The sequence below is a fragment of the Columba livia genome, chromosome 3 (genome assembly GCF_036013475.1).
Source record: "Columba livia isolate bColLiv1 breed racing homer chromosome 3, bColLiv1.pat.W.v2, whole genome shotgun sequence".
Taxonomy (NCBI): Eukaryota; Metazoa; Chordata; class Aves; order Columbiformes; family Columbidae; genus Columba; species Columba livia.
The window spans coordinates 27,473,515-27,499,511 of record NC_088604.1 but is presented as its reverse complement, the minus strand read 5'-3'; the positions used below and the strand labels follow the sequence as shown (position 1 = coordinate 27,499,511).

Here is a 25,997-nt window from a genome sequence, read left to right as displayed (position 1 = left end):
CTAAGTTAGCTATAAAAGTCGTAACCCATTACTTCTTCCACAAAGATGCACACATACTGTTTCTCAATAGGTTGTTTGGGTTTCCTTTTTTAAAAGACTGACTATTATGATCTTATAACAGTAACATTCTTTATAATGTCGTGCAGTCAACGTATTTTTCCTGCCATTTGTTCATTTCACATATAGGTATTTATGCAACCACTCATATAACAAATTTCTATGAAATTGTTGTTCTCATGATCATTCATCAGCATTCTACATAGATCCCACTGAAGCACTGTGGTTTGGACAGTACACTGCAATTTAGCAGTGAATAAGCTGAGTTCTTAAGAGTGTAACTGATTTTTTTACCATTGCAACATACAGGTTGTTCTTCATGATTCACAGTTCTCATCAGTAGGCTGCATGATTTACATAATACTGGGCAAAATTAGCATGTGTGTGTTGACACAAGTTACTTTTACAGCTTGATAATGTGCTTTGATTTATCAGTCTTCTAAGCTGTGGTGTTCTACTTTTTTGCTAGGGATACGATGACGGATATGGGGGTGAATATGATGATCCAAGCTATGAGGCATATGATAACAGTTATGCCACCCAAACACAAAGGTAAGCATTTGTACTTTTACATTAATTTTTTTAGGAACACTTTTTCTCTTTTAGCTTTTCATGTAAATTTCCTGTTTTGTTTTCCACATTAAATTCTGCAAAATCTCTCAGTACTTTAAAAATCTGTCAAAAAGTAATAATGGCAGGGTTTATATATAGAATTATTTAGATGAAGCAAAAATGCTAGCAGCTATACTTTCAAAATTGGTGCAAAATGAGGTGTATTTTTTGAAAAAGCAAGTGATTACATAATTTTGCTATCTGATATCATTCTGAACTTGTTTGTGCATTTTTTTTCCTTTAGTAGTGTGAAGTTGTCAAGGATATCTCATATTTATGGCTTTTACAACGTTTTGGGCAAAAACAGAGGGAGATAAAAAAATAATTATGATGGTAAATATGTGCCACTGGTTGGCATCCATCATCAAGGTAAACTGTAGAATGGAATTGCATGCCTGAAATAAGGATGAAGCTCTCTGTTTTCAGCAAAGTACTTTCTCAGAAACTCTTAGAATTGATACAACCAACCCAGTTTGGAAATTTATTTTATGTCCTTACTGTGTGTGATAATGGGGAAAATTACATTCACGTATGTTACGATTTGTGTCACTAAAATGAAGCAACAACATGATCACTTTTTATGTACTCATACCCCACATGCACTCATATATTAATTCAGCATTTGATCTGTGTTTATGAAATATGGAATAACAGCTTTTTAACAGTTAAACTGAAGAAAAAAAGGGTTCTTCAGCCAATTATTCAGAAATCACCCACATGGGTTGCTAAGGGTACATGTGAGACTCTGGAAGGGAAAATGAAAGTTTAACAAGAAAAGACACAGATTTTAACTCAGTTAATGTGATTCTCACTGGCCAAGAAAGCAATGTACACGTACACAGCTCTTCACTCCAAAGACCAGAGGACCTTAAACTTGCTTTTTGTTTAACCATCTTTTTTGTTGAATGCTTTGCTGATAAAAATGCCTGTCAGAATTACATTCAGCTCCAGAACTGCTGCAGTGAGTGGCACTTCAGCTGATAAAAAAAATACTTTCTAAGTATTTTTATAACCAGTGAAGTATATTTAAAGGGATTTGTCACACCGAAATGTGAACACCATCAAGTATACTTTAACAAGACTTTTAAGTAATTATACATTACTTGCTGCACCCATCATGTCATTGTGTGGGTAGATATTCTTGTTGTCAAATGTTCTCCCAACTTATTTGAAAAGAATTCAGCCCATCTTTTGCTACAATAGGCAATTGTCACAGGAGATATTGCCTCCGATGTAAAAATAATAATTAGTTGGAAATCTCTCTGCTATGACATTGCTTTATATCATCTGAATTAACCTGTAATTTCTTTGCAAGTTGATGTTCCAGGCGACTAAATGACAAATATATCAAGTTTGTGAGGAGTGTATTATAATCCAGCTAGAGCAGGCAGTGATAATTTGACTCAAGAAAGAAAACTTATAGAGTCACGTAATTTTGTCAATTAAACAGCTATTAAGTTTAGTCATCAGATATGTTTTTTACTAATGTAGGCTACCTCCAGGATACCTAATCTATTTAAAATCTGCCACTAAAACATTTGCATTTGTAACATATGGCAGGACACACAGTCATACTGAGTGCCACCGAATGCTGCAAGTAGTCTGTTGATTTCAAAGAGAGCACTTTCAAAACAATGCACTTCTCATTTCAGAGATTTAAAGAACGAATGGACCATTAGATATGCAGTTTGGATTTCTGTACCTTATTGACCATTTAGCTTCACAGAAGTGCCTCCCTACTGAGCCAAAATAATAAAATACAGTTAAATAGTATGACCCAAATATTTGGTTATATATATAAAAAAGTTTTCTTACAGTCTCAGATCTTGGTTATTAGTATACTCCAGTCATATAGGCAAGACAGTTCATGCACACACCTAACAAAGAAGATAAGTAGTACTGCTTCAAAATACTTACTCATCTCATCCCATGTGTGATTTACAGGAGGAAAAAAAAAAAAGGCAACCAAAACAAACAAAAAACACACAAAAAAACCCAAACACAAACAAAAACCCCCAAAATAAACAAACAAAACCTAAATAAATAAATAAATAAAAACACCAACCTTGTAGACAGTGTCTGTGATCAGTGAGTCAGTGAGAAAAATATTATTGCTTCCCTCTGCAGGGATTGACTGAAATTCTAAAGCATGAGGCAAGAAAAAATTATAGTTAGTGCCTTAATACAGAGTGCCAAGATTTCTGTTCACATCAAGGGCAGAGTTTTCACTTGCTTTTTGTCTTGTTAAGGAATCAATATGGAAATTCTCAGAGGGGGTACAAACTCTTGCCTGTCTGGCTATGCATGTTGACCAAGCCTGTTGACTTTCATTGCTTCAAATAAAAGAATGTGTTGGTGCAGGGGGCACAGACAGATGGGATGGGGTGGGTGGTTTGGATGAAGCTGAATTCAGAGTGCTTTTGAGCTGAGCACATCCTAAGTCGCGCCTTGTTCCCCGGCTCACCCAATGCACAGAGTGAAGATAATGTTCGGTCAGGCTGCCACCACCACCCCTGTTACCTATACCCTTGTCTTCCAGACCGTATGTCTGCTTCCCATTTGCTCACCAGAGGCTTTCTGCCCATATATATTCCTTCTCAGGGCAATTGGACCTTCATTACCAAAGAGGTTTGAGTTACACGTTTTTATAAATTAGGCTCTGTCAATCAGAGAAAATGAGCATGCTATCAACATACACCATGGTGCTACAGCATGGGATTATGATTTCGTAGAAGGAGCACCAAAAATACCAAGCCCTGAGATCATCCAGATGCAGGTAGAGATAAATGCTGTGTTTCTGTGCACAATTATCTGAAGATAACTATCTGAACCTAAAGGTCAGGGGCAGTGTTGCTGGCCCAGCAACACATTTTTATATGCCCTTCTCTAATGAACTCTACTACTGCCACCCTTCCAGTCAGAGAGCTCTGTCCTTCATGACAGCAGTCTGATTTTTAGGCTGAAAATAGGGGGATGGGATCACTTCTGGAAGAGACTGTGACAGAGTCTTGCGATCAAACTGGAATGAAACCCACAATAAGTCTGCATGGCTGAATGAGCTGAGAGGCTCCTCAAGGGCACTTTGACATGGACACAATAAGCAACCTGAAGCAAGAGAACAGCAGGACCCTCACTATGGTAAGTGCAACCTGCACCTTATTATGTTTGGGGTGACTGATTTTAGGAAGGAGAGAATTTGGGGCTATGACAAATACAGTCTATATTGCATGAGACATATCTTGCTTTAACAGAAGCTGTATTTCTAAGGCCACCTTTTTCCCTCCTCACCGTCCTGTCCCATAATGACAACCCAGAACACAGGATGAAACCTTAGGACAAAGATTTAAATGAACAATTGGCTGGCCTTCCCAACTGTGTGGAGTCTTGTAAATAATGGTTATAGACAAAAGACTAAAGGTTTAGCAAGGACATTTAGAAAACCTGCTCATTTTAGAAATGTGTTTATAATGATATCAAAATACAGATTTTAAGGTAATTAGAATGAAGGCTTTGTCCAGTGCCAAAGAGAACAAGGAGACAAACATTTCAGTGGGCAGGAAAAGACATCAGATCTGACATATTTCCCATGGGCGATGTTGCAGGGCACTTTGAATTTCTTGGCAAAACCTCTTTTTCTTCTCTCTTCCTCTCACTTCCATACAGTGTGAAGATGGCTTTCAGTGATAAGTACATCTGCCTGCCCAGACACACCAAGAGATATGCAGTAGTTGTTAAGTTTATACATTACTCCCTAGGCACTAGGAAGTCAGGCAGAGAACACTCAGACCCTTTCTGCCAGCTAGATTTACCTCTGGAGTCTCTAGTCTGACAACTTGGGTTAGAAATATAAAACCAAGACATGCTATTCAGAAGTAAAAATCCCTTTCTGAATATGATTGCTAGTCCTGCTCCTCACCATTGCCTCTTCACCCATGTCAACGGTGAGGGACAGAAGGGAGGTAAGGGAAAGAATTAGCCTAATGTTCTCAAAAAGCCACATCTCATCTCAGCAACCAGTTAATATCAATCTCAAGTTTTCCACTCCCCTTACACCTGCTACTTAAAAACTTGTAAGAAATATATTCTTATTGTCTAACAGAATTCTGGCATGAAAAAAAATTACTATCACTGCACATGTGTTTAGGTAGATTCAGCCCTCACCTGTGAGACCTTCTGTCAGGTGCTGCCCAAATTCCATTGCTAAGGTAGATGTCATTACTGTGCAGGCCTGTAAAGGTATGCTGCTTGTCCACTTTTTGATGATTCTTAGCAACTCAAGCACACTGGTATTTTTGAATGGTTTCTTACCTTCAAGCCATGTTGGAACATGTTGTGGCAACCATTCTTACTTTTAATTCCCACTCAGATATTAATTCAAACAAGTAAATACGATTTTTACAGGGCAACAGGCAAGTTCATGAAGCAAAACTCAAAAATGAGAGAAGTATCAATTTCCAACTCAGCTGTAACACAGAAGATGTAGGAGGATCCTATTAGTTTTCAAAATATAATACACTTTTTTATCTTAGCAGGAACTTTTAAGTCTGTTGAATCACCACCACCATTGTCCAGGATTCATGGCCTGGGAACACTAGATCACAAGGAGAAAAAGATAAAAAGTTTTGTGAGAGAATCTACAAGATCTGCCTCTCTGGTTACTCAAAGCGTGGTAGGAGTCAGACTGTACTACATGCAAAGTGTGGCCAAACTCCTCAACAAAGATCAAATGAATAATTTTGTGGCAGTGGATCAGTTGCTGATGAATCAGCTGAGAACCACGATGTCCAGGAGAGCCGTCTTCAGCTCTGCTGACGCATCTATAGTCATCTCCAGTGACCTTTGTGTCTCTGCCAACACCAGCAGTTTCATTTCAAAGGTACCATGTCTCACAGCTGAAAGATATACTAAGGAAATATGGGACTGACAGGTTAGTCACGGGACAAACCATGAAGAGTACATTCTATTTAAGCCACTTATGCATAACCTGACCAGCCATATGTAGTGCAAACAATGGTGCTTGATGGGGAAAAGCAAAGTCAATGACTGTCCATTGAAGCTTAAGATTTGTGTTTGATAGTGTCCCTGTTCCAAATGAAAGTATCTTAGGGGACCGAAAAAGAGAGAAAGAAAAGGTGCAGTATCAGAGAATTTCAAGTTGATTGGCATAGCTTTCATCTAACTGAATTATACTTAACTCAAAAGATACAATTATATCTAGTTCATACCCATAGCTATGCTGTCATGTGCAAAGTCCCACTGGGCTCCTGTGTCTCAATGACAGTAACAAAAGTATAACAAGAAGTTTCAGGGCATATATGGTACCTATGTGCACTTTCCTGCTATGGCAGAAGGTTGCAATGATCACATCAATGCAGTAGTATCTCAGTGATTATATGTTCATAATGATACCTATCAATTCGACCCTTAACAGGCTCTGCAGTTCTGATTCATGTATAATGACTCAGACTCACTGAAAATTTCAAGAACATATTCAACCATTGAGATTGAATATATGACAAACTATTGACTTTGAAAATAAACTTTGTTTTCCTGGTTATTCTTGTTTCCATTGTTAAGTTCATTCTGTCTACTGTACAGCTTGTGTTAACAGCTCCATTTTGTGCAGTATGGGCTGCTAGTACAGGGGACTTAGGGATCACTTATTTCTGATCTGATAAGAAGGAATATAACATGGACAACCATTCAGCCCATGTCACTTTTGTAGCTTATGGTACAATCACTTCAGTGATGGACTATTCTTCTCTCCAAGCTCCGTTTGCATTCAGCAAAAATGATGGCCATATGTTTCAGTAACGGAAAGTTAGTGTTAACATTAGTAGAGAGTGAAGAACACTAATAGATCTAGAGTGCTTGGTTATCTCCATCACCATAGCTTTTAAAACCACATTAGACAAATTTCAGTGAAAAGCCATGTAAATAAATTTGTGTTCTTGTAGGTAGACAAAATTATCTAGGTCACACGTTAAGATCACTTCTGCCTCTATTTTCTGTTACCTTTTCTCCTCTTTGTTCATGCACAACTGCGTTTACTTCAAGGTAACAACACAGGATAATCTAATTGGGCTAAGGAAGCTGTTTTATTACAAATAGAAAGTAACCCAATTTTCAAAATCCATTTTGATGTATGGGGTGTTTATGACTGATAAAAATCCTTTTAGGAACAATTAAAGTAAATCTGATGTTTCAAGCACTAAAAAAGTAAATGAATTTTTCATAGAGTAGGATCCTGGTTTTCATATGTTTGTTATTAAGTTACAATACATAATTCTAGTCTCTTCCTTCAGCATGATCTCATAATAAGGATATTAGATCTTAATTTTTCAGAGGTAGCATTTTCATCTAGATACACAGATGTACAAAAACTGAAGACTGTAGCACATCTCACAGTACAATGCAGCACTGGATGAACTTTCTGGTTTAGACTGTCCCTTTATGCTGAAAAGGGGCAAAATTCATTAGGGGAAAAAAAAAATCTTATATACAAAAGTATCAAGACACTGAAGAGTTATGCTACTATTATTTGCCACTACAAAGAAAATTAATATCATGGCTAACTCATGTGAAGCATAAACTATCTTAGATGCTCCTTTTAGCTTCAAGTATTGATGTAGACTTCTTACAACAGTGCCAGGGCTTATACAACAATAGTTAGTGCAAATTGCAACATGAAACCTGTTTTGTCAGTCTTCTCACTGACATCTCTATTCATTAGAAGAGTAAATAAGTCTTGCACAGTTCTGCAAGAATGAATTGCTAAAAACCTTCTGCTGCGGATCTAAGAGAAAGACAGCAGTAACATTCCGATTTTTTCACATTGTTTTTACTGATGTGACAGATGTCTTGGAGCCACCCAGTTTAGAGGCCACCTTCCTGTGACTGATGTTAACAGCATTAACTTTAGCATCACTGTAAACTCTACATATCCAAGTATCTGATCAGCATATTACTGTGCTGGAGTTCTACAACTGAAAAACTTATGCGTTCGTCAAAGATCTTTGAGTCAAAGTTCCTGAAAAGCTTCTATCTGCATGGCAAAAATTACTCCTATATTGTGCAGAACCTTTTTGTGCTAATTTTTTAAAGGAAAATTTAATTTGAAAACTCATCAAAATCTAATTAGAACAATTACTTGAGAAGAACATTGCCAGTAGCAAATGGCTCTTGTTCAGCAGATAAGTTCTGATCCCTATTTCTGGACTCAGTGTTAAAATGACAGCCATCAGTTTCCTTACAGACCTCTACGGAGGGGAGAGAAGACTGGCAGACTTCTAGTAAATTCCTATCTCGTGCCAGTGACTCTAGCATGTTTGTACCTGTTACTTGCAATGCAGTTCAGTCTTTCCTGAGGTGTCCAAATATCTCCCCTCTCTCCAGTGGAATCTTCAGTTATAATGCTGTGGAGGGATTTCAAAGCAAAAGATGACAGAAATGCTCAGCATAAAAATAACATTTTGGCTGTTTAATTGAATACCAAAAAACTACAGAGCAAATATTTTTGAACAGTCTTAAGACAGAGACTTGGAGCTGCCTTTGAGAAACTTGCAATTGCGTTCTTTCATCATGTCTTGCTGAGGAACTTATGTAAATGGCGATTCTCAGATTCGTAAATTCTGATGCATTCAGAAGGAAAACACCGAGGGAGGTCAGTGATCTTCCTTGAATGTAGAATGAGTCTAGTAGGTATTTAAAGCAATGATCAGATACCTTTATTTAATCAATCAGTCCCACTGTTTTTGATTGCTTGCTTTGTGAAAAGTTCCTGCAGACTAGTTGTGGAGAGAACTATAGTTAACCATAGTTAAATGAAACAATTTTGTCCTTAGTTTAAAAATGACGGCTAGACAGAACTGTGAATAATCATTAATTTGTTTAGTAGATTATCACGTTTGAATCTTTTGCTGTTGTGATCGGAGATTTACTGACTTCTCTCTCACTATCAAAATATTACTGTACAGTAAAATATAGAGACACGTAAATATAATCCAAGTTGCAATAGGTAGAGTGGCTATACTGTTCTTTGTAAAATGGGATATTCATTCTTATTTTCTCTACTGTGCACTCACTTTTTAACCAGTATGCATTGTATTTATACTTTGCCATATTTCATTTTGGTTTTGTCCTTATATCCACCTGTTCATAAATAAAGATTTCCCTGTATTTTATTTCCAAACTGTTGAAATCGATCAAGCCCAGAAGCCTAGAATATGACATTTTATGTATCTTCACAGCAATCCACTTATGGCATTCATCATCAGAAACTGTTTTCAAATGCCACTTCTCATTTATTTGATTCGATGAGCAAAATGGAATCAAATTTCATTACTCTGAAGTAGAGAAAAGTTTTTCCTCTAAAACTGGGTAGGACTCCTAAAATTCTGCCTCATTCCCTTTGCAAGTACTGTGTCAACAGACATTTTGTATTATATTCTGAAATAGTAATAATTCTGTGTCTGTGAGAAAAGTACAGTGGAATAGACAATATTTGGATATAAATCGCACTGTGCCTATGGTTGTAGCAAATAACCAGTAGATTGTTTTCTATTTCAGATGTTGCGAAAAGTTCAGAACCCGAAGTTATCTTCCAATTACGATGGCTCTCCTTTCCTATGCTTGTATAACTCTACTATCTTCATTACTTATTTTATTTTTTAATTCGGATTTGCAATAGCATGAAATCAAACATAGGAAGACACCAGAGACCATTGAGATCTAGTTTAACTTCAGGTGTGTTGTAAGCTACTAAATAAATCCAGGAAGTACAATCAAACTCAAGGTTTCATTAAAAGGGAGACTTCATCCACTAAAACGTTCATGTTATTCCATTAGTTCTAAAGATCTGTTCAGTAAAGGACTATATTCGTGATTTAAGGCTGAATCCTACAACAAGTTCCTTTATTCAAAAGGTTTCTTATCTTTCCTATAGATATAACACTCCGTTAAAGATAGATGTTCCAGTAAGTTTCAGATTCCCAGGATTATTCCTTTATTCACACATTTCCACTATGAAATATTATGAAATGTTATTTTACGAAAATGGCAATTCATGTGAATGAACATCTTGCTCATCTGTCTTCCAAGCAGAAGCATACTGCTTTTTGTAAATAGCTTTTCCTTATGGCCAGCTCCGTGTTAAATCCTGCTGGCTCCCTCCTTCGTGTAGGAGGGAGAAGCGTTCCATACGCAGTCTTACATAAACTGACTGCAGTAGCATTAGACAGGATCCTGTGAGCACAGAAGCTGAGTATTTGATTGTATCCATTATCCATGTTGAAAGGTGTAAACTCATGAGAATTACTCAACAGAAATGATATTGAGAAAGAGGGAGATAATGGGAGATAGGAGACAAAGACCTTAAAGGATCCATTTGAGGAAGTGGAGAAGAATGAGAGTTGTCTAAAATATTGAATCCCACCTCTGGGGATTCTTGTGAATTATCCTGGGTCTTAGCTTGACTCAAGAATCTGTTCTCTGAAGCTAACACAAACTGGGATATATCTATAAGGAGTGCTAAGGTTTCATTTATCTGTGTCTGTTTAAAGTATCGATGCTGATTGCAAGCTGACAACGGCTGGGAATCCCTCTTCAAAGAGTGCCAATCCTAATACATAATATTGTTTCACTCTCATTTTGTTGAGTGAAACAACACAAAGTAGGTTATTTTTATTTCTTCAAAGGATAACATGGAAGTTTTTAATCTGTTTGATTATGAATCTGAACTGTGGAACTTCACTGGCATCAGCTGAATCTCTAGTTTGGACCAATTCAAGTATTTTACAAAAGAAGCCTTATTATTATCTAATGGCTGAGTTATAACTTCAAGGTTGATCAAAAGCCTGTTTTCTAAATTGACTAACTTTTTCCTAAATATTTCACAATAAAAAATATTCCTATAATAGTCTCCTATTTAAAAGGTACAACCATTAAGAAGAAAAATAAGATATAATAATATCTTCACAGGAGGGGAAAAAAAAGTTAAATTTAAATCATCAGGTCTCAATCAAAGGCTTTCAGTTTCTTAGGATCTTTCAGGATAGACTGTAGAACACACTTCACCTATACAGATCCATGAGTCAGCAGAATTTAAAGCAGATGAACGATGGACCCTTTCAGCTTTGCCTTTCATAGGCCCATTATATGCTTGCAACCATATTTTGTGCTCCACAATTAGACAACAAAAAGTTAGGTGCATCTCTCAGCAAGTGAAAGCAAAGAACAAAAAGAGAAAGAGGAAGAACAAAAAATCCCACAAAAGACGTGAGGGAACAAGAAGTACTCAGGTTCTACAATTCTTGCAACGTACTGCTGCTTTATATTACAGAAGCCGTAGGAGCAGCCGGGGAACCAGATGGCCATGTTGCCAACTCAGGGTGTCTTGCCAGCAGCTTCCTGCAGGTGCACGAAGAGATTGATCAAAAGCTAATGCACTCAATTCATTAATGTCATGATTTCCTATACCTAATGATGTTGATCTCTGAGTAGTGAACATCACCCTGACCCCAGGTGGCTTGTTGACCCAAGAGTCACAGTTTTGTGGCTTCAGTCTTTTGTTTGCTATTCTCTGCTTAAACCACACTAAAGCACCATTCTCTTCAGCCTTTTGGATAACACGCTGTGTGGTTTCCCATGGGTGTTGACAGTCAAACTGGGATTCATTTTCTCTTAGCTAATGTCAATTTGAAAAAGTTCCAGTTAACAAGAGCTTAAAAGCCTCTGTTGGCTTTTAAGGTTGCGATTTAGATACAGTCTCTGTATTTGAGCCTTTCTTGTACCACAGGAGCACCAGATAATACAGATTGGAAGACATCTCAGGAGGGTTTTATCTCTCAAGTAAGGAACATCATTTGTGGGTTAGGGGTTTTGTTTGTTTGTTTGTTTTGGGTGGGTTTTTTTTAAACCGATCTTGCTTTATCTGCATGAAAAGAAGATATCACAATTTTATGGATACTTTGATCCCAAATTGTTAAAAGTAATAGGTTTAAAAGCATCAACCAAACTCAAAAGTTTAAAATATGTATAAATAGGCTATTATTGTGAAGATTAACAGTAGGTGTAGTATTAATTTTCTTGCCCACAGAATAGGATCAAGGAGAGAATCATACATCTTTGTTGGAAAAGTTTCATATAGATAGAGAAAAATTGCATCAGAGCTTCTCACAATGCAAGCCATTTGAGATATAAAAAGAATTAAGTTGCTTGTAGGATTCATAGTTCCATGTATATCAATTCTTCCATGAGTGTTACATGTAGAAAGTTACTGAAGTCTAAGTCATGGCACATCAAGACCTCTATGTTTCAGAAGTCCAGTGTTAAAGTATAGTGCAATACTCTGAAAACTTTGGAGTAAAAGCTGAGAAGCTGATGATGAGATCATCTTATCTGCTTTATAAAATGTGTTGCTTCCTGCCTTCAGGTGAGCGCATGTACTTAAGTAAATTGCACCTCATGTTGCTTGAAAGTAATGAATGGTAATGACAGATAATAGTGTCTTGTTTCCAATTAGCAGTACCAAGAGAGCCTAAGGTTTCTAGATCACCATATTTTCCAGGAACAGTCTGAGAACTTTAGAATTAAATAAACAAGTTTTATTTATGGTGAATGCATTTGTTGATGATTTCCTTCCTCAGCTGGGCATGATGCAAATGAAGTACATCTCTCGTAGTTCAATAATCTAAAAAAGACCTTATGCATATAAAGCCATATTCTAGCACTTATTTTTTATAAACATCATCTGTTCACAGTATCACAGTATGTTTGGGATTGGAAGGGACCTCAAAAGATCATCTAGTCCAATCCCCCTGCTGGAGCAGGAACGCCTAGGTGAGGTCACACAGGAACATGTCCAGGTGGGTTTTGAGTGTCTCCAGGGAAGGAGACTCCACAACCTCCCTGGGCAGCCTGTTCCAGTGTCTGTCACCCTCACTGTGAAGAAGTTTCTTCTCAAATTTAAGTGGAACCTTCTGTGTTCCAGCTTGATCCCATTACCCCTTGTCCTATCATTGTTTGCCACCAAGAAGAGCCTGGCTCCATTCTCGTGGCACTCACCCTTTATATATTTATAAACATTAATAAGGTCACCCCTCAGCCTCCTCTTCTCCAAACTAAAGAGACCCAGCTCCCTCAGCCTTTCTTCATAAGGGAGATGCTCCACTCCCTTAATCATCTTTGTTGCCCTACGCTGGACCCTCTCCAGCAGTTCCCTGTCCTTCTGGAACTGAGGGGCCCCGAACCGGACACAGTATTCCAGTTGTTCACTTTGCTAAAAAACAGAGGAAAATGTTTACAAACACATGCATGTAATAGATTACCATGAATATTCAGAAAAGTTTAAAATAGAGACGACTAATGAATAAGCAGTCTGGCTCACAAAATGTGAGTTTAAATCAGGTATTTCATACTAAGAAATTTTCTTCACTTAGGTATTGTTCAATAAAATTTCTAATATGAGTTGGCAAGGAATTTGAAACGCCATTTTGTCTCAAATCTATGAAAAATGTGTATTATTCAGGAAAATAAAGCTGGAGAACTTAGGTCACAATCATGTATTGTACTATGAATTATGTGTTTTCAGAAATGTGTTAAGTATTGTGCTCACAGATATCAAATATGCAGTATATAACAAATCACTTTCTTTCTACAGTTGCAATATAACTTGTTATTTTAATGGTTTGTGTATTAACTTTGTATTCTATTTATAATGTATTTCAGTTCAGAATGTTCCCTGTGCAGGATTTTTATCTCACATTGTTATTGTCTGTATGATTGTGTGTTTTTTTCTCTAATAAAAACGTACAACAACAAAACATAGCAATGAATTTTTACTTGCTGTTGCAAGTCTTGCATTTTGCTGGATGTTATGTCGATGGTAGTAGCTCAAGGCCCTACTCGGTGACCACTGAAAGCAGGACTGCTGTTCATAACTTACTGGCCTTTGGATTGGGTCCCAAACGTGCTGCTTTTAAAGCTGACCTTCGGATGCAGCCACTTTGTTTTATAAAATGTATCAGGAAGAATTATTAACATCTTATCTACTGGCAGAAGATGGGAGTTCTGGGCTTCCTTCTCTTGTAACTCCACTCACTAGTCCAACACCCTCCTCCACTCAGAAAAACAGGCATTATGCCAAAATGCACCTGCTTAAATTGTACTACAGTAGATTTTTCATACGGCTGTCTGATTGGGTGCTAAGTCATCTGTCTGTTCTGTAATTTCTTAGGTCTAAACCATTTCTTAGGTCTAAACCATGAGCCCTGTAGATATGACTAGATACATTATTTAACCCTGATGCTGCCAGTGCGCTAGTTCACCTAACATAATTCTATAATTGTATTCAACTGACTATTAGAATCATTGCAAATATAGACTGCTTAGTATGTTCAACAAATAAAAGAGGTATCCTTCCTCCTTTTTTTGCACCACTTCAATAGGAGGGTGTATCTATTTATATAATTAATTTTCAAACAACTGGATGGCCCCCATTGTCCTGGAAAGTAATGCTCTGCAGTGATTATGTCTTAAAAAGCTTGGTTGGCATTGGAAGAAAATCCTTAGAAGTATTAACTTAATTTTCATTCATGTCACTTCTGTGTCCACTGTCTGCAACTGCTTTAGCAAATGAGTTTCATCTGTCTGAGATATTGACGTCAGCGTATTATCCACTCACATGAATGACTTCTGGCTAAATTACTGAATTAATGCACAACTATTATAGTTTCATTTTCAGTTCAAAGAAACCCCACAGATGTGTGTGGCTGAAAACTGACTATGAGAGCTGTGCCCAGCCAATCAAGGGATGACGTGTCCCAAATCAAAACAGGTTGACTGTCAGTTCTCAGATACAAGCAATCAGTGCTTTTAAGTGAGATACAGCACATGAATTATTTTCATAAATTATTCCAAGATTAGTTATGGATAGTTTTGAAGTTTGAGAAATTAAAAATCTGATTACAGGCAGTTTGTGAACAAAGAAGTCAAAATTAGTTAAGAAAATAAGTTTTATAGATAGCTTGTTTATTTCTTGCATCTGTGAAATGATTTTACTTCCAGCCCACTGTCAACTAAGCTTCTCTTTCACGTGTAAACTAATATTTTTTAAATGGTAATCCAATATATAAAATGGTCTGAGCAATAATATTATAAATACTGCAATACTGAGCTGATTGCATGCTTCTGTTCATTTTACAAGAATCTGTCTCACACAGTGTAAAAGGAAAAAGAAGCAAAAGTGACAATAAAAAATTAACAACAGGGAACATGTTACATTTTCTGCTTGGTTCACTGCAGTCAGAAGAAATACAACATAGTAGAATTCCTGGAGTTTGTAAGTTTTTCTGGGCAGACACTCATTCTTGTTATGTCTAACCTGGTACTAATAACAGCAGTAGTCTGATCTTGAATTTGGTATCAGGTACCAAAACCACAGTGCTAACTGTAAAACAATAGCAGTCAAGCAAAGGTATGAATCATTCCATTTCGATTTCATTATGTCTTAGAGGTCATATTTTCTGGGTGTCCACTCCAGGTGATAGCTGAGGATTGCTCATTATCAGGATGCAACTATAATCTGAAATCTTCGGATAACATGTTAATATCACCATATATAATTAATTAACAGAAAGCAGTGAAAAAGTGTGTTTGAGGCTCTCAGTCTGATTTTCCACTCCTTGACCCTCGGTGCTTTCAATATACATTTTATTGATTACTGTATAAAACTTTCTTTTGGTGTCCAATAACTGCGAAAGGAAGATGGCTGTGGAGAATCAGCTTTCTCTCCACAAGTGGTGGAAACATACTGTCTTCTTCAGGAGCAAAGCTGAAAACTTGACCGTGTTTTGGGTAAAGATAAGTGGTTACAGGTTCCACACAATACAGCTTTGGAGAAAATGAACTATGCTGAGTTTGAAACCGCAAAAACATTTGGAATTACAGATAGATAAATGAGATTAACACCTCTTTTGGCAGTTTAACAATAGTGAATAATAAAGTGGATGGTCTTTTTTCAGACCTTATTTTTGCAAATAGAATTTATGTCAGTGTTTGTCAGATTTCCTAGGTTTACATATTTAGGACCAAACTCATTTTATCCTCAATAGATAAGAAATGTGATGTGCTATATAATAGCTGTTATTGTCACTGACATGTTTTCTTTCATATTTTTTAAATTCTCACTCTCCCTGAAACTAGCTGCACTATGCTATCATGTAAAAGTGCTAAAACACGTCTCATTTTCTGTGCTCTGTTTTTGGTTTTAGTTGGTTACCTATGATAATAATGACATGGCTATCTGAATCTGTTACAGTGTGCCTGAATATTATGACTACGGTCACGGAACAAGTGAAGAGGCTTATGACAGCTACGGTAAGGTCTATTCTATCTTCAGCAAACGTGTGAAATCAAAAGAAAAAATCTGTCACTGACAGATCAGAAATTATTTACACATACTTTTCTTCCTTTCTTTCTCGGCTTTTACAAAGGCAAAACAAAATGGATTTGTGTAACTTTAGGGTGAGGTTTGACTTATTGAAGTAGGACCAGAAAATTGGACAGATCAATTTTGATCAAAATTACAAAGCCAATTAATCACAGTCACAGATCAGTTTAACAGCAACACTGAAGTTTCTGATTAGTGCCTGACTGTATTTCACAGCGTTAAGTTTCAGTCTGCTTGATGTACCAATCACACTATGCACCTGCCACTGTCATATGCACCACTTCAACCAGCAAGTTTTGTGAGATTTTGAAATGTGGACCTAGTCAGAGTGGAAGGGGAGGGTGCTGTACCACCACGGAAGCCCATCTGCACCGTGACAGAGGAGTATCTCATGCCACAGTAGAAGAAGAGGGAGCACTGCACTCTCTGCACCTCCCCAGCGAGTCTGTGTCTGAGCTCCAGTAGTTGCACTTCATGGGAACTGAGCGCATGAGATGAAAATAAAGTATTGCTCCAATGTGTACAGCCCATTTTCTAGGTCTGTTTTTTCATCTTAGTGATATTTCGATAACTAATTAGAATCTAGTCCATTTTCTCCTAATCAATATTTTTCAGTACATTGTGCCATCAGATGGCACAGTGAATCTCACTCTGACATTTTCACTGGCATAACAGAGCAAAGCTGACTATTGTCAGATTAAAGAGTGACCGCAGTATACTCAGCAGAGATGTCATGCTTGATTTACTACTAATAATAAACTAGCATAAGTTTACATGGTGTCTCCCAAAGCATTGCAAAAGTGAGAGGCGCTGGAAATGACACTGCAAGTAAAAGTTGCAGTAAGGAGTTACACAAGTATTGCTGCTTGAAAGAAATAATTGTATTCATTCAGCTGTGAAGCAAATGTCACTGTGATGCAAAGCTGCAGTTTCCTTTGTATTTATACAGAAATCCTGAGACGTTACTGAGATGTTGTCAAAATTATTGCATTGCATAATCAGAAATAACCTACTTTTTTCTATAATCAATACTCATATTTGGGTAAGACAGTGTGCCGTCAAGCATATTTTCAGTGCTAAACAAGTAATAATAATAACTTACCTATATGAATGTGTGTGGTTCAGTTACCCTTTGTTATGTTTCCTTTTGTTTTGTTCACCTGCAGTGAAAGACCTTTCCTCTCATCTACAGACCCCCTCTCCACCTCTCCTCCCAAGTGCATTGCTGAGGCTTTGGGTTGTGCAGAAAGGCTTAGTCTGAGCTCAGCAGTGAGAATTACCCACTGTTTAACTTTTAACTAGGCTCCCCCACATGGCATCTCAGTGTGTTTGGGCAAGACATTTAAAGTAATGTCACTCTTCCTCCAATCCCTCATTTGTGAAACTAGAAGAATATTACTTGTTTTCCCAGCAGGGGTTTTGAATTGACTAATTAGCTAAGGCTTAGAAAGTGTTCAAGGAGTGGGATCATGACTAAATTTATGCACTTCATGGAGCTCCTTTTTTTTTTTTCCCTGTTTTTTTGTTGTTTTGTTTTTTTTTTTTTTTTTGCCTGGGTTTGCTTTGCTATACTTATCTTTAAATATATTGTTGATAGTTGTGGAATTTCTTTTTGTTTAAATTGTTTTCTGAGCTGGCATTTGAATACAAAGGCCTGGAATAGCTTTACCAGTAACCTGGAGTAAAATTAAAAATGAAGTAATATTCCAAATGGCAATTTTTCTACTTTCTAAGATCAGACATTTTTATACATGAGTCTTTGTGCTCCTGTTGGTTCACTTTAGCAGATTAAAAAGTTTGCTATTTCTGTTCTCTGGAAACCTGTTTGTGAACCTCCTTCATCCCAAAATCACTACCATTTACCTGAGGTGGTAATCTGAATATATGGAGCTATAGAATATACGCCTAACTTCCTCACTTTCTGAATTCTTGGTACATATACTGATGTTCTCTCCATATCTGGCTTTCTCAGTGCCTCCCACCCAGCCAGTAAGCAATCTGGCACCACCCCTTCTCATCCTCGTGGAACTTTTACCCTAATTATCCGTTCCCAGAGAACTGCTCCTACTTCTTTTTTCTGGATGTTTTGCAATTCATTGTGAGTCTTCTGAGTCCATCCCACCGTTTAAAATCAACTATCTCTTCATTTTTCACCTTCCTGTAGAAATCAACAGTCTTTCACCCTTGTCCAGTTTCACACCTTGTTTTACCTTCCAGAACAAGGCCATATTCCTCCTTTACAATTCTTTCTGACACACCTCTGTAATTCAGAATCCCACCAAATTCTGAATAAGACCACACAGAAATGGTAGATGAATATAGAATTAGTGTCTTCTTGTTGTTGTTGTCTCTTAGACATTTTGTATAACGACTTATCTTTTCACCCTTATCCCTTCCGGTAATGATATCTGAATTATCAAAAGTTGACTAGCTTGGCATTTCTTTGTTTTCTCCCATGCATCCTTTTGGTTCCAATTTGTCTTTAGGGAGGACAGTTTTCAATACCAAGAAGGTTTTCTTTTATTCTTTTTCATGAAGTAGATTCAAACAAATTACAATGCTGCTTTGTACTTACATTTTTTTTTCTAAAGTATAATATAAAGCTCTCTGTAGTTTGTTAGGTGTTATACAGCACCATAGTACTCCTATATGAGCTGTCTGCTATGACTTGTTTTTCTATCTGGGCTGCTGAGGAGTAGCGGGTGGGATTTGTGTCATGGGTTTTTCTATGCTACTTTTAATAGATCTTATGGAGAAGTCTGATTGGGGGCACTGTTTCCTCAGAAGTTGTTAAGATTTATGTATTTACAGATTGTTCATGGTAGGGTTGCAAAAATCACAGGGGTGTTTCAGAGCAGAGCCCACCTGAACACCATGTCATTCTCAGAAAGTTTGTCACTTTTTTGATGAGATGGAAGTACTAAACAAGAAAGGACCTAAGTCACTTATCTGAGGCTGAGCAAGATTAATTCTTGCACACTATTCACTGCTGTAAAATAGACAAATTGAGTTAACTGCCTTGATTCCCTGCTCCATTTCTGATGTGAAGGTTCCTTAGAATTCAGTCCCCTCCAGATCCAACCAAGGAACCTCACAAGACCATAGCAAAGTCAGCTGAGAGGGATATATGTAAAATCCCACTATTTCCCATTACTTAGGGAATGAAAATTCATAGCACAGAACCCTCTCATGCAGTTAGACACTTAAACTGCATTGTAATTTTATATGCTTGCCACCCAGTCTCTCAGAAGAATCAAAGTAGAGACACTTCAAAGCATTCCCTGCAGCAGCCCCTGGGCACCTGGAAATACTTTCCTAAGGAATTATGAGATTCCTACAGATTTTTGATAGGATCAGGATTATGCAGCTACTGCTAGAGAATTTTTAAGATTGCTGTTCTGGGCTGAGGAATATAGATTTGGGATATATGCCTGAAAATCATCTTGTGGATGTAGCCCTTATAGGCTTCCTCATGTGAGTAATAAAGAAATCTCTTTAGCAGGCACTTTAAAACTAAAAGGCCGGTCACTTAAAGTACTGTACAATTTTCAAGCGTGAAAAGCATCCTCACCTCTCATCACACTCAGTAAACTTTATGATACTTAGGTCACTGAAGGTCTTGATATCTGCAGATATGAATGTAAATCTAGGAGTCTAAGGTGACTGCCATTTTAACTTGATGCTTGTGTTTCAAAACAGAAGGCAAGAAATTGAATTAATTAGTGACACAAAGTTTATATCCATTGCTCTCTCATTATAGTTTAATAATTTTGTGGTTTTTTCTTCTGGTACTATTGTTATCTGAGGATGTATCAATTGAAAACATGAATTTAATGATTTGTCCTATAAATCAATTAGGGTAATATGTACAACTAAAAACTTGATAAGTAAGAACTGTTCCTGCCCATATGTAATGTCCTGCGCAAGTCCAAAAAGCACCTTCCCTGGACAGGTCCGCTGTAAAGGAAAAGCCATTTGTAAACCATTCACATTCTCATTTATTTCTCCTTTTCCTTGTCTTTAGCAGAACTGGCATTCTCAATAGAAGAGTTGTGCTGTGTTAGGCCACTTTAGAAAGTTACCAGAGATAGTATGACTTGATAGCAAGGCACAACCAATACCTGCCTCACAGTTGTTTCATCCAAATCCTTTTTCTCCCTTGCACTGCAGAGAGCACTCAAGGTTTTATTTATCAGATACTGTTTCTGCCCCAGTTCTTCCAAAGGCTGGGGCCTGAGGCAGGTGAGCTCTGCCACTTTCTGCTGCAGGAGGTTGAAGAGGCTCCTGCCTCTACTTCCAAAGGCTGAAACTGCCATAGTGAGGATGGAGGAAAATAAGAGTGTGCACGTTGTCAGATTCTGTAATTCAGAGCCTGGTGCATATACTGCTTTGTGTATTACCTGAAAATGATGGTGATTTGTGTTTTTATGACAGACCATGAACTGCAGTGTTCTAGACGCCAGTTCACTTGGACTTCTCTTGCTACTACAAAAAAGCAGAAACCTTAGGTAGAGGGTGAAAGGAGAGGGTTAAAGTCTATAACCTCCTAAACGACCACAATTAAATTAGAATAACACCATCTGCCACAGGCCTTCAGCAAGAGTTAGGAAGGTTAATCTGTGCCTTGTCTCCCACACAAAGAGGGAAGACATAAGTGAACTTCACTCACATTCCTTCTGCTCTCCAGGAAAAGCTTGCAAGGCTCTGCAAGGAGACATTATTTAAATACGTTCTGTCTTCACCAAAAATTTTTAAATGCGCACATTTTCCTAATTAACACATTTTGTAGTGCATATCCTAGTCCAGTTTAGCATTAAGTGCTCACTTGTAAATTACTATTATTTGGTTTTAGGATCATTCCATCTTTAATTAAAATTGGAGAGTGTAATTGTTGGTATAATTCCTTTTAATATAAGTCATCATTTAGGTTATGAAGTGCCGCCACAATGATTTAACTGACTATTTCACAAATAATTCCCTGCCAATCATTCAATACAAGAGCTTTGCAGTTGTGATGACAATTAGTTTACTAAGTAATGCTCTACACAGACAGCAATTTATAAACACATTCTTTATAGGGTTAACAACTAAAAATGTACAGCTATGCTCCATTACTTTTTTATTATCCTGTTAATTTTTTAATTTTGCGTTTCTCCTAAAGAGAATAGCAATGATATAAATAGTTTCTGCTGAACAAGTAAACATAAAAATAAATATATAATGATAGAAGTGAGGCAGGGAAGGGTATATGGAGGGCTCAAACTTCAGGCATTCTGATAAAAAAGGTCGACTGAAGAGATGCTGCCTTAGAAGACATAAATTCTCATACTTCATTACGAGACATAAGGATGCTCATTTCATTAGGAAACTTAAGTGAAATAAACCCTGTATTGATTAATTTGTGGCAGTGACAAAGCCAGATGAAGCCATGCTGCAAAGTATACAGGAAAATATTTGCAAATTTTGAAAAAGCACTTCTTAGGAATTGCTCAGCAAATGACGGTAAGAGGTTTGTTCAGCTCCCAGGTCCAAGTTTCTTCTTCCTTTTTAATAACAACTTTGATAATATAGGGTTTTAGTCCTAATATTCACTATGCTCTAGAGTTCTAAGAGTTTCCTGTGCTATTTTTCTAGCCTCGTCCTATTTAAGTCTTCAAACGTAGGAAATCAAGTGGTCAGATAAGGTAGTGACTGATATGCAGATGTAGGAGACATAAGTCTGATTCTCCTCATTTGATTTCACATAGTTTGTGCTTGCAGGCAAGATCTTTACAAACAGTAAGTAATAAAGCCTTACTAATGTGCACTGATAGTTCATTTATATCATCTGTGTGTGTATATTTGGTATCTGATAGAAAATATCACTGGCAACATACCAAAGAAAACTTTTCTTTGGTTTCTAGGTCTTAGGGTATCTTAGCATTGATTAAGCATCTCAGAGGACACAGATTGTGCCAATGTGGTGGAGCTTTTCTGCTGTGCCTTGACAGCAGCTGGCAGGCAGGTTAGCACATGCTCATTGCTTCTAAACTATCATAGAACCTGTGGTGCTCCTTTCAGTCAGATTTTCCAGTTATCTCCACATATCACGCTTTTTTTTTCACATTGCTAAGTGGGCTCAAGGTACATGACTTTTAGTCTGAAACTGAACCGGAAGATGCACTCCCAGCTGTTTGTGAGAATTCAGTTCAGAGGCTCAAAGCAGGACCAGTCTGAAATGGCAAAAATCTCTAGAAGCCATGAAGTGTGAACATCAGGTCCTCAGCATCAGCCGTTTCACTCTGCAGATCATTCCTGTTAGTATGCACTGTGTGCTAATATTGATATAGCACCGGTGTCCTGATGCCTCCCCCACCTCCAGGGTAACCACCTTGCTACATGTGCCGTGGTTCTGTCACACAGGATGCCAGAGTGTGCCATGGGCCTGCATGACCACCTTTATTTTGGGGTGGTAGAGGCATCAGGTCTCTCCCTGAGCATGAGGCAGGTGTACACTCAGCCCTGGGAGCTCAAAAGTGCTCCTGAGTCTTCGTGTGCAGCTCTCTATTTTTCTTACACCAGAAACATAAGTCATTGAAGATTTCTACTACATGTGGACAGAGATATACCAAATAAATTGTCCTCCTTTAATCTTCTGCTTCAGTCATTCCTATACTTACTAGGGTATCAGAGATCCAGTTCCTACTCTGTGGGACAGAATGGACTGTGGAAAGCATTTCCTCGATTTTCTGCAAAATTTTATCAATTCTTTTACTGGAGGAATCACCTTAGCTGTCTCCCAAATAGTATTCATTCCCTTAGAAGAGATTTATGATTTTCATAAGAGCATGATTTTGAAAGTCTGCAGGAAAAGGAGCACATTTTGAATTCAGCTATGACAGCTACTGTGGGGATGATACTAAAGTTATTGCTGGTTTGTCAAATCAGGGTTTTAATTAGGCTATAATTCTTTAGAAAGTTCCATATTTAAACCTGTCACATTCTTTTAACAGACTGTATATCCTAAAAGTTTTGTACTTCAGTTATTATGGTACAACACTGAAAAAAATATCCACATGTAGCACACAGAAAGAGAGTACTTTTAATTTATAGCGACTTGTTGTGCTTCCTGTATTACTCCTGAATTACAAATCATTTTCTATGACAGAATAAGAATAAGTAAATCATGCAAAACTTTCCTATGTAGTATTTCAAATAGTAATTTCACTGCCTTTCACCATGGGAACCGTACAGTTGGAGAATCTAAGACGAAAGTCCTTCAATACTGATACGCGTGTAGTGTTGACCATCTGTATAATACAAGACACAGTATATCACTGTACATTTCATACTGTATTACCATAAAGTAATAGAAAATTAATTTTTACTGAAAATAAGAGAAAAATAAAATTCCTTGCACATTGTCACATTCACACCCACCTCACAGCAACACTGACAATACCCGCTCTACTCCCTGTGTTGTACAAAACCCGTTCTTGAATGTTTTTGTCTGAAGTAATATTTACTTGTCCAATTACGACAGAAGAAAAGTGCAACTGTCTTTCCTGTGTGGATTTATGGGGCAAAATCCTGGCTTTGTCAATATTAGCTGAACTTTAGTCATTAGCTTGTTTAGGGCAAAGTTCCCATCACTGCTTGGTACTTTGTCTCCACCCATCTGTTCATGGAGGGAGAATTTTGGAGGCTTACTAGAAAGACAGCACAAATTGACTTATCCAAAGAAAGTCATTCTAATTTTCAGTGTTCTCATTTTAAAGTTAATTGTCTGGTTTCTACTGGGTCTTCTACTCAGCAGATCTATAGCAGTTTTCCCTTACTGCTCAGGCAATTAATTACATCTCAGAACACTCCAGAGAGGTAGGTATTCCTGTCTCATTCTACCAGTGAGGAAGCCATACCACAAAAATATTAAACAATTATCCAAGGTCACTGAGCAAACAAGGAGTAGAGCTAGTAATCACAATTCCTGAATTCCACTTACACTCCATCTCTAGTGCAATGTGCTCTCTCCAAATGTATGCAGTATAATGACCTTGCAAAGAAGGCAAAGATTTTTTTCCTTATAGGAAAGAAAACTGGTTTATTCTGAATTAAAAGCAGCTTCTGTGTTTCTAATACCACTGAAAGCTAAACGGCAAATCAAATTTAGCCATTACCTTAATTGCTGTTATATACGTCTTAACCATTTAAACAGAATAGCTTTTTTTTATCTCTTCCCAGCCACCTGTCCCAAAATAATTAACCAGATAGGAATAAAATTGTGCCCAAAAATTGTGGGCAATATTCAAATGCTAAATAATTTACCAGGAGGAAAAAGAAAAAGAAGAATCAGGTCTTTGTTATTACAGGAAATAAGCAATGAATATAAATGTAAGAATTATTAAGAAATAAGATATTCATATGCAAATCACATACTGTTAATATGTATTTTTTTATTCTAAAGCATCCATTAATATGATCTGCCTTTTAATTACTTGTAGTGCTGCCCTCTTTGCATTTGTGAGTGAGTTTCATTCAATGCTGGAAAATTCCATTACAAGGTTCCAAAATGCTGGCTGAAGAGTAGAAGAAAAAAGTACTCTGAATATGTGCTTTTCTTGAATTTTGTGTGAGAAGACACTTCTCACACACTTCTACTGCTCGGGGTAGAATTTTGCAGTAGATGGAGCACTATGAATTGTTCTGTGCTCTCAGTACTGCGTGGGTAAAACAGTAAAACTCGAACAACTTCAAGTGTATTTTTCTCTGTTATAAATTATTCCATGTAATGACCCTGCATTCAAAGGAATTTCACAGGTTAAAAATACTTCGGCCTTTTCTCTCTCTGACCCTCCAGTGAGAAAAAATAAATAACATAAATTCTTTGTTTAAACAAAGCTACTGAGTCTACTAGCAACTGATCAAACAATAATCTTGAAATACAGTCTCAGCTAATATATCAGTGAAGTCTGTAATAGATACTGGAAGTATCTGAATTGTATCTGAATTGTAAAAAACAAAATACTAATACATAATTTCAATCAATCATAAGCCAAGGGTGCTGATTGCCTCTCATAACAGCAATTTAAGTGACAGTTTTAACTGCAAGGATGGAGTTTAAACAGACATGCTGGTATGGTCACAGCCTCCATAAATGCTATAGGAAACTACAGACACAAGCTAGTGGTTTGCTCTTGTCCACGCTTATGTTTTCACATCACCTGCACAGTCTGCTGTTTCCCATGTAGAATGTGCTGGAGTATCTTTGATTTTACCAGTGACTTGCACAGAAAAAAGGCACTGCATGCTGCTTTGCTAACTAATTGCTGTCTCAGCTTCTGGCTGATTGCCAGATACCCATGGTGGACATTTGGATAGATCATTGGCTTTGTCATTTAGGACATCATTCCCCTTGTGCCAATGCTCTGCCAAAATTATGTCTGTTGAGCACCCCTAAGACTGCTAATTGCAGCATGTTTTGCTGATGCAAGGCTGAAATAGTTTTGTATTATTCCCTTCCTGAATAGAAAATGCGAAACTACCATCCAAAATAAGTAGAAAGAAATTCTACCGAGAAACAAATTTTAGTTTTGTTATAGTTCTGCTACATGTGAAATGCTCATATACACAACAGATGAAAACACAGTCCATGTTTAATACAGCACATAGGCACCAATTGGAGGAGAACCATCATCTAGGAGATGAGCAGTCAGGAATCAGGGTTTACTCCGTTCTCATCTGTCTTGCATGCGATAAAATACAATGAGCAGAAGCTCGTATTGAAACACAAGGAAACTCAGCCTGGGAACCTGGCTGCCTGGGTGAAGGGTCTTTTGACCCTTTTGTTACCCAACAAGCTACCAAATCTCAGTGTGATTACTGAGGTAGTCCAAGTGGCTTC

The 25,997-nt window shown here is 37.4% G+C and overlaps 1 protein-coding gene across 13 annotated transcripts in view; it reads left to right on the top strand.

The window, feature by feature from the left end:
* The window catches only part of KHDRBS2 (KH RNA binding domain containing, signal transduction associated 2), a 351,333-nt gene that overhangs the window by 289,596 nt on the left and 35,740 nt on the right, over window positions 1–25,997 (top strand). For 9 of the 13 annotated variants that reach the window (XR_010471176.1, XR_010471171.1, XR_010471174.1 and 6 more), the window contains 2 exons: window positions 527–609; window positions 15,986–16,044. Coding sequence is in view for 4 of the 13 variants with exons in the window: in XM_065056195.1 (XP_064912267.1) it covers window positions 527–609; window positions 15,986–16,044 (142 nt within the window). In the remaining 9 variants the exon portion in view is untranslated. Of the gene's footprint in view, window positions 1–526; window positions 610–3,627; window positions 13,895–15,985; window positions 16,045–25,997 lie in introns of those variants that run through there. The other 4 variants (XR_010471178.1, XR_010471177.1, XM_065056197.1 and 1 more) reach the window with 4 other exon arrangements.